Below are 14,353 nucleotides of genomic sequence, written 5' to 3' on the forward strand. Positions count from 1 at the left end.
AAACAGGCTCTGGCACACCTCTTTTGAGCCCTGCCCTCTCTCTAGCAGTGCACCAATTGTATCTAGCCTCGTCACATGATCTTCCCCACAGAATGTGCATCTTTGCTCCTCTTCTGCTGCACTGACAGCCATTTAGTGAACCCCCGAGCTGAATCTTCGCCAATCGATCTGCAACTTGGCTAATTACTTATCATTGTGTGGATTGTATTGATGCACATATTAAAGGGGGGGGGGAGGAGGGACGACACGGCAGCTTAGACTTCTGCTTTAAGTAAGCTGAACCTGATATACACCAATAGGATGTGAACCGTACAAATATATGCTGCTTTTACTCTAGTTACTGACTTAGAGGAGGATGTATGATATAGCATTTCTATACAATGATGTTGCTGTGGCAAAATATCACATTTTGTTTAGAATTTACAAATGGGTTAAAAATTGGGATTAGAGGTTTAAGGCCGGTCTGTATTGTTTTCCCTTTTTTTTTTAAAATGGCAAAAAAATGAAGTCACTGGCACAATTATCAATGACATGGCCAACTTATATGTTCAACCTGTTTGTTCCTTCATTCCCTAACACAGGTTTTTATAAAGCAATCTGTGTGGTAGATATGAGGGCATATTCATTTACTGTGTTCAGTGCTTTGTAATTATTCATTATAGAAGAAAACGTCATTCTACTTTTAATAACACAAACATGGTGTTTTCCTTACACACAGGAAGATCTTCTGCAGCAGTCATGGCTTCCGATGCCAGTCACATGCTGGAGGCAGCGTTGGAGCAAATGGATGACATCATAGCAGGTACAATTCTATTAGTTACTCAGTCTGACATCAAACAAGGACATGGTGGGTTTCAGAAGGCGACAAATACCCTCCACCTTACGCGATAGTTCTATCTTTTACCCCCAGTAGCTCTAGTCGTCAGTATTTCAAATGCTTACAGTGCATATACAGTAAGTAGTGCTACTGATCAGTGATCAATTAGAAGGAGACTGCTGTATAAAGGGAACAGAAATGTGACATAAAACACGTTGCTGAAACAAGTTGGATGACTTGAATTCATCGCCTGCTGCTTCAGACTTGCGTTACTGTGGAATGTGTATGGGGAGCGTTGTCATGTTGTTATCGGACTAAAAGTTAATTAATCAAAGTCATTCAACTATGAAGCTGTTTGGTGCCTGAGTGGTGGTAATGAACTTGGTACAAATTTACTAATTCCACGTTAATCCGAGGCGGCTTTACTGGATTTTTCTGCTTGTTCTGCTTTTAAGAAAAAAATTAAAAATTAACTAGTAATCACTTGTTTTAAATGCACAACCTTCATGTGCTTTGTTTAAACTAGTTCTTTAAATCAACATTGACATTGGAAAAAGCAAAAGAGCACTGAGAAATAGGGACAGTGTACCAGTTAATATAACAGACTAACAAACATGTACACATACCAACCTGTCACTAGCATGTGTTTAGGATTACGGTGGTAATTCTATGTCCACTAAAGTGGCAGTTCGGGCTGTTTCTGGCTGAAAATCCCCATGGAAGTAACCGGTGCGTTAATCCACAACGGACAGTTCGTCACCAACCACTACATTGTGACAACACAAGAGGCCATATTAATTAAGTTGTGCTTTATTTGATTTTGCTGTAGAGGCCCATAGCCTGAAATGATTGGGAGTAAAGATGTGCTAAAGGTTGGCATCCTTTAGTGAATATGAGCCAGATTGCCTAACATTTTAGCACCACTTACAGCAGTATATATGGTCTTTAGGCTTATTCAATATACTGGATGTTAGTTATTAAACTCTCCCGTCTGTACAACTGTAACAAATACTGTGCAAAAGAATTGCACTAGATTTATCAAAGGGAAAAAAGGCAGTTCCTTTCAATGTGATTTCTTATCTTTAATAAATATTTTGCATGGGTTTTGCTTCTGGAAGACTTTAATAAATATCTCCCACTATACAGACATATTTCCCAGAGTCTAGCTCCCCATCAAATGATGATATGTGTACAGTATATTCAATTAGGGCCCGGGGACTTTATTCAATTTGCTTTGTGAAGTCACTTCTCTTTGCTGATGAATATTTTACTCCCGTTCATTTCAGTGGCGCTGAATTCTTCTGTAACCACGGGAAGGAACGTCACAGCACACTGAATTTGAGCCACAGTGCCTTACAGAGCAGCTGTAATATCTACCACAGCTTTATAAATATCCAAACTTTCCCTGTCTAAAGCTGCCCCCATCATTCTCTGTATTATCTGGCCATCACCGCCAGCCCTATCCTGAAATATTCAGAGCATCAGAACACCTTTGCAGCCCATATTTCTATATGCATTTTGGAAGAAGATAAGTCCCAATGTTGTCTCTATCATTTGTATTTTCTTCTTTTGGTAGTTAGGCTTAGAAGGGACATTTCCTTTGCTAATCCCAGTCCTGCAATTACATTTCCACAAACATTAATTAGGACCAGAATTGAGATGCTGACATTGGTGGATTTACCATATGTTCAGTGATCAATCAAAAAATTGGACCAAAAGAATCAGAAAGCAAAATCTTTGGCCCAGCTTTGAGGGGCGCCTAATGCCCATGCAGCCATTATGTGTTTGGCTGCGCGGTATAGTACTTTCTCACAGTTCCTTCTAATGCGGCCCCTACAAGCCTTATTGTTTCATCAAAACAATGCGTTTTACTGAGAGGCGGAGTCGGTTTGGCGAGCTTGGCGCTGCCTGCTCGGAACACTTTACGTCTCACATTTTCTCCTCCAACTATGGCAAAGGCGCAGACTCTTCAAATGGGAAAAATGATATTGTCAAAATAGCAGCAAATCTTATCTCTGCTATATTAACAAACAGGACATTAGAAATGTTCAAAGAGTTACATTTTTCAAAGCAATCCGCGACAATGGCACAACACACGTTTGTGCATTTCACAGTTTGAAGAAACGCTACTAAGCGACGCACTGTAAATGTAAAAGTGTGTGCTTATACGTACGGCTATCTCTCACCAGGGGTGGCTATCTCTCACCTATCTCTCGCCAGGGGAGGCATTAGCGACTTGCAGAGTCAGAGTATTTTTCTCTTTGGACTTAAAGGGAAGTACCACGAACCGTTCGGGTAGTGTGGGGACGGTCCTTTGGATGGGGCCTTCCCCCGAAACGTTGTCCCCTGCTCTTTTTTGTATAGTTCACCTCCCCCCACCCCCCTTCCCTTGTTCTGCTAGTGTACAGCCTGCCATAGCAACTGTTTTTTCTTTTTTCCATTGTTTGGATTTATTTTTACCTGTTTGCCCTATTTTTGGGGTGCACTTGTCCATTTCCTGCCTCTATTTTCTGAAGTGGTGGATAAGTATTATGTTGTCTTCTACTGGTGTACTCTGCACAGTATTCTATTCATTTTCAGTTGTTTTCATATTGGATTATTATTTGCTCTTTAGTACTATCAATTGTGATATTTTATATGCTTGTATAATTAAATCCATATCTTTTATCTGACATATTTTCATGATTGTGTTGGGTACTATTGAATTCCCATTAATTTGTACACTACATTCGAGTGCTGAGGACATTTTGTTTTGTACTATAAATGTAAAGAAATGTCACATTATAAACCATCCAATCAATATCTAAGCAAATTAGTGTGGTTAACAAGTGCAGTGAAAACATTATCAAAAGTGTTATCAAAACAATGTGCTAAGTAGTTACAATGTGCATGTGGTAGTACTAAGCACAATAAATGCAGCTCAGGCATTTCACCGGAGTTAGATTGTTTTATTTACTGGAACAAAAATAATACAGTTCAACCCCAGTCCAAAATGTTGGAATACAGCAGGGGCGCGCAGAGTTTTTTGCGGCGCCCTTCCTGCCTTACCTTTTCCGTTGGCCGCCCCCCTCCTTACCTCGCGCGGTGTCAAATGATGTTGCGGGGTCATGTGATGTCACGTCACGTGGCCTGCGGCGGCATTTGATGGCATGTTACCATAGCAACCGTGACATCACATGATCCCGCGGCGTTGCCATGGTCACGCGTGCTGAAGCAGACAGAATTCCGCTAAGTAGAGTTTGCAGGGGCCTCGCGCGGTCCCCCGGCATTTAATTTAAATGCCTGAAGGCAGAGCGCGAGACCCCTGCAACCACCCGCGCCCTCCAAGAAAAAATCTCACGCCCCCTCAAAAAAAAAATCTCACGCCCCCCAGTTTGCGCATTGCTGGAATGCAGAATAGCTACACAATTTTTATTTTTACTCCATAAGGTATATTGCAATTTAGATCTAACACAAATTCACATTCCCCTAATTCACACATTCTTCAGTGTTGTGGAGACACCCAGTGGCTAGTTAGTTAAAAGAAAAAATCCTTAGAATGAGGCCATGTGTCTTAACAATGTACTGTAGATAGTGCATATTCTGTATAAGACAAAGGGGGTATTCACTAAACAGTATTCGTGCGATCAGGGAATTATCGCACAGAAACCCCATTTAGGGGTTATTTAGGTAGGCACTATCGCAGTTAAACAAATACAGACAAAAGCAGAAGGTGGGGAGGCCCAGGTAATAATGTGAGAATTCATATAAAAATAACGTTTATTGAAATAGGTTAACATTATGGAGACATACAACTGTGCTCACAAAACCCTATTAACTAACAAAGTTTATAGAAACAAGTAAACCTCAACACCAGGTGCAACTTAGACCAACTAGTGAAAATAATTATAATACGAGCTAAAAATGAGCAGCCGATGAGGACAGACACTGCTGTCTATTAATTATGTATTTATAAAATGTGTTACCAGGAAGTAATACAGTGCGAGTTACCTCTCGTTTTCAGGTATGTCCTGGGCATAGAGTTATGATGACAAATGCACGGTTACAAATACATAGTTACGTTTCATTAACAGGGTTATACATTATATACAAGACATTACATGTATTAACGTAAGGTTGACAGTGGTATAATAGTAATTTACAGTAATATATTCCTTATTAGTTTATAGATCCGTATTCATGGCTGGAACTAGGTATCAACTAAAAGCTCATAGTATTTGGATGTCAGGAAATGTATCAAGGTAAAAAGGAAGGAATAAAATAGTAATATTGCTGGTATGGCAATCTGCAGGAGAGGAGAGGTCGGTGCAGGTAGTGCCGCTGCTTTAATGGCCCTATTTTATATCTGCAACGTAATATATAGGAGATATATTGAGATAGAGGTATCTCTAATCCCTAGGTTTCAGATATGGGCTCATAGGCGTCTCACCTCCCTCCCTTCTTATGTTAATAATGTATATAGCTAGAAAAGAGACTGTCATTAAAGTTACACAGACTGGGACAAAAGTCAGTGGAAAAGACAGCATATATTAAACCGCCTCCAAATCTGTGAGTCAGACTAAACACTTAGGTACAGTACGTATCTTATAATATGGCATTACTGCTGGATGAGCTCGCAGTAATGACATTTAAAAGGAGAGAACAGAGAAAAAAAGCAGCTGCACTACCAGCACCGACCTCTCCTCTCCTGCAGATTGCCATACCAGCAATATTACTATTTTATTCCTTCCTTTTTACCTTGCTACATTTCCTGACATCCAAATACTATGAGCTTTTAGTTGATACCTAGTTCCATCCATGAATACGGATCTATTAACCAATAAGGAATATATTACTGTAAATTACTATTATACCACTGTCAACCTTACGTTAATACATGTAATGTCTTGTATATAATGTATAACCCTGTTAATGTAACGTAACTATGTATTTGTAACCGTGTATCTGTCATCATAACTCGGTGCCCAGGACATACCTGAAAACGAGAGGTAACTCGCATTGTATTACTTCCTGGTAACACATTTTATAAATAAATAATTAATAGACAGCAGTGTCTGTCCTCATCAGCTGCTCATTTTTAGCTCGTATAATAATTATTTTCACTAGTTGGTCTAAATCGCACCTTGTGTTCAGGTTTACTTGTTTCTATAAACTCTATAAGTTAATAGGGTTTTGTGAGCACAGTTGTGTGTCTCCATAATGTTAACCTATTTCAATAAACGTTATGTAACGGTTTTTCCAGGCCCACCCAATCTCACATTGGCCCCTATGGTGTAACTGGTCCCCATTACATGTATGTATGTTGTGGTGCACCTGCTGGCTTACAGGACTCCTGAGTCTCCCACTTGGATGGTATGGGGATATCAGCAAGACAGGCATCTGAGGTAGTGTGATTAGAGTCTCACTCACATCCGATGCAGCTCCTCCACCTCATCAGGATCTCTGCGGCCGCAGGGGGGGGGGGGTGTCTGATGAGGACCTCCTCTGTGGTGCCTCCTTCTGTGTAATAACTCCACACTTACACAGCAAGGATTTGGTGAAACTGGGCATCTTTATTGCACGTTCAGGCAGACTGCCCCTCATAGCGGTCGTACTCAGCCGCTCATTCCTTTGCTGCACTCCATCTGGAAGGTTCCTCCTTCTCCTAATGGAGTTGTTTCCACCTCTCCCCTAAGGGAGATTAACCAGCTTGTCTCTCTGCCACTTGAGCTGCACAGACTCACAGCTATTGCATCAGACATTGCAACACTGTTGCAGGCCTCCACATGACTCTCCCGAACAGTCAGAACACCAACAGAACTTTAGGCAGTGCTGTGTCTTATATAGGCTCTAGAAATGACTCACCCCTGTGTCACTAATAGTGGACACAAAAAATGTTGTCACTTCCTTTGCTACATATGACACTTCACCAGGGTGTGAGGGCAAACCTCCATGATTGTTACTGGCAAACCTGCATACTTACCAGGATTACTGCCAGTATGAAGGAGATATGTACACCAATTTTACACATGGCTACAGTTATTTTTACATGAATTCTCACATTATTTCCTGGAGTGTGCGCTGTTATATGATCTCTTTTTCTGTGGGGCCTCCCCACCACCTGCTTTTGTCTGTATTAATGGCTACGTACAGTAGATCCCAAGCAGTACCTAGATCACTTTACTTTGAGTGAGCAAGACATTTCCAGCTAGCTACTGGATCTCTATTTCAGTTAAACAAATACCCTCAAAAGTACTGTGTTGAGGAAAAAAAAGTCTGAAATGTAAAAAGATATTCAGTTGAAAAAAAAAAAATCATCATAATTGACAAAATCAGCTTTGTTTCCAAAGGCCTAACACTCCTGCTTAACAAAAGGGACAAGCTTGTATGTTTTAATTAGCAATAATCGTATTAGAAGAACAAAAGGTAAGGAATGCTTGATAACAAAGTGTCTGGAACATTTAATTACCCAAACAAGTTTAGTATTGTTAATCGTGCTGGGAATCCCTGTTCCGCAATTAGTTAAACATACTGGACCTAAAGCTTAACATAAACCAAGATTAGTTGCATTAAAGCTGCAGTTCAGTCTTTTTTTTTTTTTTTTTCATTTTTTTACTTCAATAGTTTCATGTGGGCAATCTTTAATTACCTAAAGAAGCTGCAGGTCAATTCGTTCTCCATGTATTGATAGGCGAAATTTGGTGACATAATTAGTGAAGGGATCTGTTTTTCTTCTGCTTCTGTCTCTCAGTGGAAGCTCATGAATATTCATGAGCACTCCTGCACTGACATGTGCTAGAGGGAGGGCAGGGCTGACAAAGGGGTGTGCCAGGGCTTGTGACACGACATGAAGGGGCAGTGCTTTAGCAAATGGCTGTTAAAATAGAATACAAGAAAATTGGTCTTTCAAAGTTGTTTTTTTTAAAACAGAAAATGCTAAAAGTATTTTTTCTTACTACAGAACTGATTTTTTTGAAAAAAACACACATGCAGGATATTGACTGAAGCTTTAAGTCAATGTAACTTATTCACTATCTGCAGAAAGGGGTCTGAAGTTTTCAGACATTCATTTTTATGGTAGCTTTTTTTATTAAATAAATCGATTGCCTATTAATAAATAAACTCAAACATATTTCTAATTTTGTGACTTGTTTAGGTACAAAAGCGGTCACCGAGTATGCAAATGGTATCTTTGAGGTTGGATCTTCGGTGCCAGTGGAATACTTCGGAACAATTTCAATTTTGCATCTTTTAGAAGAGTTGAAAATATCCCTAGAAATGGTGGCAAATCCGCAGGAAAGAGAAGCGTTGCGAAATCAAATCCCAAATGCGACGGCGTTCTATGTCATGGCGTGGCTGGAGAATAACCTGGTGAGTCGTCTCAAACATTCAGTCATTTCCGCACAAGTTTGAACAATTATCCTGCATAAGGGGTAGAAAGTAAAGAACAACTAAACTGTTTAGACTATTTTGAAATGAAAACCTTAGAAACGTACAAACTGGAAGAAAAAAATGCTAATTTACGTTACAAATTTGACGTGACATTTTAAGCTCCAAAATAAGTTGGATGGTGCTCTTTGGACTCGATCCAAAAAGTTCTGTTAAGTTACTTAACTTGATGTTAACCTAACGTCACGTTAACACTAACAGGGTCAAAGGACAATAACATTAAGTGGTTTCTTTCCCCTGTAAATTAACATTGACTTAACTCAGGGGGTTCTCAGTACTCAAGATCCCCTCCCCCCCCTCCCCACACCGATATGGTTTAAGGATGTTCCTGGTTCAGCACAGGTGTCCCAATCAGTGGCTCAGTCAAACACCTGTGCTGAAGCAGGGATATCCTGAAATCGATTGAGCCACCTGTGATGAAGCAGGGATATCCTGAAAACCTGACCTGTTTTCTTAAGGACTTGAGTGGAGGACCCCTGCCTTAACTATAACACCCGTTAGTGATAACGAGCTGTGAATTATATGTGAATGAGGCATTATAATAACATTGCATATCCACAAAAGTCTGTTAAGGTTAACGCGGGGACTTAACGTCACGTTAGTTAGGTCATGCATACATTTGGCGTTACATCCAGACCCTAAAAAAGGGTTCGGACGGGGTCTGTATGGATGCGACACCACAATTAGGCATGTGTTAACTAACATAACGTTATTTCCCTCTTCTCGCCTCTCTTTCTCATCTTTGTATGAAGACCTACCTCAGGGTCTGTATCAGTCATTCTAAGACAAAAATGAACGTCCCGTTATTGGCCAAGAACACAACGTTATACTGCGTAATAATTACGTCAAGCCCATTGTAATGAGATGTAGAACAGCCATTGTTGTTCCATATAATTAGCTTTGAGGATAAGCGTTAATCTCAGGGAATATAACGGGTTTTAAATAACGTCACGTTCTGAGCCCCTGATTTACGGGAGCTTTGTGGATCAAGGCCAGGGGTGGGCAACTCCAGTCCTCAAGCGCCACCAACAGGTCAGGTTTTCAGGATATCTCTGCTTCAGCACAGGTGGCTCAGTTAAAGACCACATGCCGAAGACTGAGCCACTAATTGAGCCACCTATGCTGAAGCAGGGATATCCTGAAGACCTGTGTGGCCCTTGAGGACTGGAGTTGCCCGTCCTGATCTAGGCCTTGGAGGGATTCAGTTCTGCTGGCTTTTAGTGTATGCTGGATCACCAGGTTGTTACAAAACTCCTTTGTGTGCACAATTGTCCCCCATCGCTCTATAAAGGAAATATACGGTAAAGTCTTTTCTGTGAGGTTTTCTATTGCTCAGTCTTGCATTTCATATTGCCTAATCCTGTATATCTAAAATACTTGAAATGTTCTATTTTTGCAAAGAGAATCTAAAAATGTCACATATAGAAATCATAGGTCAACACAGCTGCAGTTGAATCAAAGGATTTTTCTCCCGTCTGACAAGCAACATACATATATTATTACTTATTATATTACTATGAACCAGGTGCACAATTATAACACCATGCTAATGGATATAGCTATTTAAATTGGGGGGGAGGCGGAAGCTGAAGGTACATTAAAGCTGGTACAACCCCATGACAAATATGTGCAAAGTGCTGTCCACTTTAAAATTGGTATCAGTTCCCTCGGGTTTTTGTATTGTATAAACAGAACAGGTGAATGTTCTGTACCGTAACTGCAAGCCAGAAAATGCAATTGAAACATGTTATTTATTGAGACACTTGACATTTTCTCTACCATACAATATGAGGCATGTCCCGATATCATGCATGCTACACACAAAGAACATTTTAATTGAACAGCTGTTTTTAGTCTAAACGGTACTTAGAGGAATGGTACTTGAAGTATGTGGAACTGATTTTATAAAGCTAAATGGCCAGAATAAAGTGGTTCTTCTAAAAGGGGTTGGACCTTTTAAGGGCTACCACCAGGTCATGTTTTCAGGATACCCCTGCTTCAGCACAGAAAGCTCAATCAGTGGCTCAGTCAAAGACTGAGCCACTGATTGAGCCTCCTGTGCTGAAGCTGGGATATCCCTAATACCAAACCTGTTGGTGACCCTTGAGGAATGGAGTTGGCCAGTCAAAGACTGAGCCACTGATTTGAGCCACCTGTGCTGAAGCAGGGATACCCTGAAAACATGACCTGTTTGTGGCCTCACGAGGACTGGAGTTGCCCTCTGCCAGTCTAACAGTGGGTTCCTTCTGCTTTCTGATCACTTACCTCTGGTTACACATCTAAGGATAAGTCAAATAAAAAATGAGTACTTGTTTTTAAATTAAAATAATTTTAGAAGAAATGTGGAATAGAAGGCAGGAATTCCCCCTCCCTCCCCCCATTCCCTCCCTCGCGTCCTTACCCCCCTCCCTTCCCCCAGAAGACTATATGCATGTCCTGCTCTATTCTTTTAGTGTTAATCATGATTTTCTTAATCTCTCTCCATGGTAACCTTTATACTTCTCTGTGCACGGAAAGAGCTCCATTTTAACCTCTTGGACGTTTAATTAAAAGCTTATATCTCCTGAACAGAGTATCAGATTTAAAAAATAAAAACAGTGTTGCAAAGGCCACGACATGGCGGTATAAGTGCTCTGTTTGAGTGAGGCATGATCTACTAATAGCGTTACTTGGGATTAAATGATGTAATTCTAGGAAATTAAACCAAGCACTTGCTTAAGGTACCAACAAGCTTAAGTCAATAAGTTGCTTTAGCTCTTGTCATTTATTTTAAATGTGTGGATAACAAGCTGCTCTTAGTCAAACGTCTATTTTTTTTTTATTTGAATGTTCAGGGTTTATGCATGATAATAAGTAAAATAACGACCGGTGAAAATATTGCAGTAAGTAGCAGGTGGGTGAAAACCCTAACAATATTCCAAAAAGCTTATCACCGCGACTTAAAACGACTTTATGGTTTCAAAGACATACTGTTACTGTCCTATACCTGTATTTTGGCACGCTCTCCTCATGTTTTTCCAAGTGCTATCCTTGAGATGTTTGGGGTCAATGTGCAACAGAATATATACCGAGTCAGAGCCAGGTGATAGGTTGCTAGCAAGCATGTGGCCTCCAAGAACGGCCAGTCCCAACATTCCAGTTTGATAAGGTGCTGGCTGACTCACTGCGAGATAGCTGGGGAACATTTCAGTTTCAATCTCATTACCTTGGAGGAATAATTGCACAGTAACAACCTACAGTATGCAGAGAAGGAAGTAGTCTGCTGTAAAAGAAAAGAGGTAATAATTGCACTTTTTGTCATTACAGTTAGATGGACAGATGAATATGTACAATTGTTACACGTGGTAAACTTTTTGAGTTGTTGCTGTGCATGTAGACAGGTAATGTTATGCCAGAGATCCTAGCCTATTCTTTTCTTAAATATGCAAAGAAGGGTGGGGGAGATATGCTGGTCCTTTCTTCCATGTAGTAACAGAGGAGGGAGAGGAGGTAGGTGGTACAATACCTTTTCTGGGACCAACAAGATATGTTACAAGCTATCGAACCTCTTCATTGGGTATGGCAGAAATACTGTACAGATGTAATATTGTGTTTCTGTATTTCTGCCATACCCAATGAAGAACCCTGAGAGGTTGGAAAGCTTGTAACATATCAACTACTGGTGGGTCTAATAAAAGGTATCACACTCCCTCTCCCTCCTCTGTTACTACTTTCTTAAATATGGAGATACATTATTTCTTTAATCAGGTGTTTCCATAAAGACTGTAGGGGTCAAGCAGGTAATTTTGATCTGCTGATACCTCACCCTTTATCGCCACAGCTGGTAGTGAGAGTCATTTCACTTACTGCAGCGTGTTTTATACACTGGATGAGCCAAAATGAGACGAGGTGTTTTTTTTGTGTGCTATCCTAATTAATTATACCTTTAAAATGCAGGTGCTATGCAAGGGCCCATTTACTTTACTTAATATACCTGTACCCCTACTTACTTTTACATTGCTTTATTTCTGGCTGTGAATGATGTTCTTCTGGTACTGTATATATATTTTAGCGATATCTAAATACTTTTTTGTAGTGAGAGTAGTCATTATATGGAATTAACGTAGAGGTCCACATGGTGGAAAGCAAAAACAGTGGGAAATCATGCGAAAAGCGAATAAATCACATCATGTCTACAAGTCTACTCTTAAAAGACAAGCCAAGAAAATAATGATGTACAGTTTTAGGGTTTTCAACTTCAGTATATATATATATATATATATATATATATATATATATATATATATATATATATATATAAAATCAAAAAATAAATAGACGATACCGTTCTGTGGCTAACAAAATGATTTTATTTGTGCGAGCTTTCGAGATTCACTGATCTCTTTTTCCGGCGATGTTACAATGAATGAAGCAAGCAAAGGGTGGTATACTTAAAAACAGTCTCTTGGAACGTCTGTGCGGCCCGCCTGGCCTGTCTGTGCGGCCCGCCTGGCCTGTCTGTGCGGCCCGCCTGGCCTGTCTGTGCGGCCCGCCTGGCCTGTCCTGTCTGTGCGGCCCGCCTGGCCTGTCTGTGCGGCCCGCCTGGCCTGTCTGTGCGGCCCGCCTGGCCTGTCTGTGCGGCCCACCTGGCCTGTCTGTGCGGCCCGCCTGGCCTCTCTGTGCGGCCCGCCTGGCCTGTCTGTGTGGCCCACTATGACTCCGGCCGGGTGCCAGTTAATTAATTAAATAAATTAAAAAAAAGGTTTAAAAAAAAAAGTTTACAAAAATGGCGGCGATTCATCTCCCTCCCCACCATCTTCTCCCCTGGGGGGGTGGGGGGTGAAAAACGGGCTGGTGGGGGTGAAAAACGGGCTGGTGCAGGGGTGGGGGGTGGGGTGAAAAACGGGCTGGTGGGGGTGAAAAATAGGCTGGTGCAGGGGTGGGGGTGAAAAACGGGCTGGTGGTGGGGGGGGGCAAACGGAGTGGTGTGGTGGGGGGAGAAGGGGTGGGGGGAGGGGTTAGAGAGGAGGCAGAAGGGAGAGAGAGGGGGGGCAGAAGGGAGAGAGGGGGGGCAAAAGGGAGAGAGGGTGGAGGGAGAGGGAGGGTGGGAGGTATGAGGAGGTGAGGTATGAGGAGGGGGAGATGTAATGTTTTTTTCTGTATCACAATAAGAAAACAGTTAAGTAAAAGTTGCGCGCTAAAAGATATTTTTTCGTGGTAGGTGCGCTATGGGTTCGAAAGGGGGAGGGCCCTGCTCCTTTCATTTGTCCCGGGCCCCATGATTTCTGTTGGCGGCCCTGTGGGTGATGTGAGGTGCAGGGGGGAGAGGGTGATGGGTGATGGGAGGTGCAGGGGGGAGAGGGTGATGGGTGATGTGAGGTGCAGGGGGGGAGGGTGATGGGAGGTGCAGGGGGGGTCATTGGAGGTGCAAGGGGGGTGATTTGAGGTGCACGTGGGGTGATTTGAGGTGCAAGGGGGTGATTTGAGGTGCAAGGGGGTGATTGGAGGTGCAGGGGGGTGATTGGAGGTGCAGGGGGGGTCATTGGAGGTGCAAGGGGGGTGATTTGAGGTGCATGGGGGGAGGGTGATGGGTGATGTGAGGTGCAAGGGGGGAGAGTGATGTGAGGTGCAAGGGGGGAGAGTGATGTGAGGTGCAGAGGGGAGAGTGATGTGAGGTGCAGAGGGGAGAGTGATGTGAGGTGCAAGGGGGGAGAGTGATGTGAGGTGCAAGGGGGGAGAGTGATGTGAGGTGCAAGGGGGGAGAGTGGTGAGTGATGTGAGGTGCAAGGGGGGAGAGCGATGTGAGGTGCAAGGGGGGAGAGGGATGTGAGGTGCAGGGGGGTGTGATGTGTGTGCTGTGCAGGGGGGTATTGTGTGTTTGATGTGGAGGGGGAGTATTATGTGTGTGGGTAAGTGGGAGAGATGGGGGTATGAGAGATAGATGGGGAGTATCACAAAGGTTGATAGTGAGGGGTGCTGGGGGAGATATGAGGATGACGATGAATGGTGCTGAGGGAGATATGAGGATGATGAGGTGCTGGAAGGAGAGATGATGATTATGATGATAATGATGATTTTACCCGTGCGGCCCAATTATTTTTTCCTTGGAGCAGTTCGGCCCTTCTAACT

At 42.2% G+C, this 14,353-nt stretch overlaps 1 protein-coding gene across 17 annotated transcripts in view; it reads left to right on the forward strand.

Annotated features, from left to right (window-relative positions):
* Positions 1-14,353, forward strand: part of PPFIBP2 (PPFIB scaffold protein 2) — a 123,997-nt gene that overhangs the window by 31,145 nt on the left and 78,499 nt on the right. For all 17 annotated transcript variants that reach the window (XM_075567391.1, XM_075567381.1, XM_075567393.1 and 14 more), the window contains 2 exons: positions 719-802; positions 7,953-8,167. In XM_075567391.1, the coding sequence (XP_075423506.1) occupies positions 719-802; positions 7,953-8,167 (299 nt within the window). The remainder of the gene's footprint in view (positions 1-718; positions 803-7,952; positions 8,168-14,353) is intronic.

Source organism: Ascaphus truei, chromosome 12 (genome assembly GCF_040206685.1).
Source record: "Ascaphus truei isolate aAscTru1 chromosome 12, aAscTru1.hap1, whole genome shotgun sequence".
Classification (NCBI taxonomy): domain Eukaryota; kingdom Metazoa; phylum Chordata; class Amphibia; order Anura; family Ascaphidae; genus Ascaphus; species Ascaphus truei.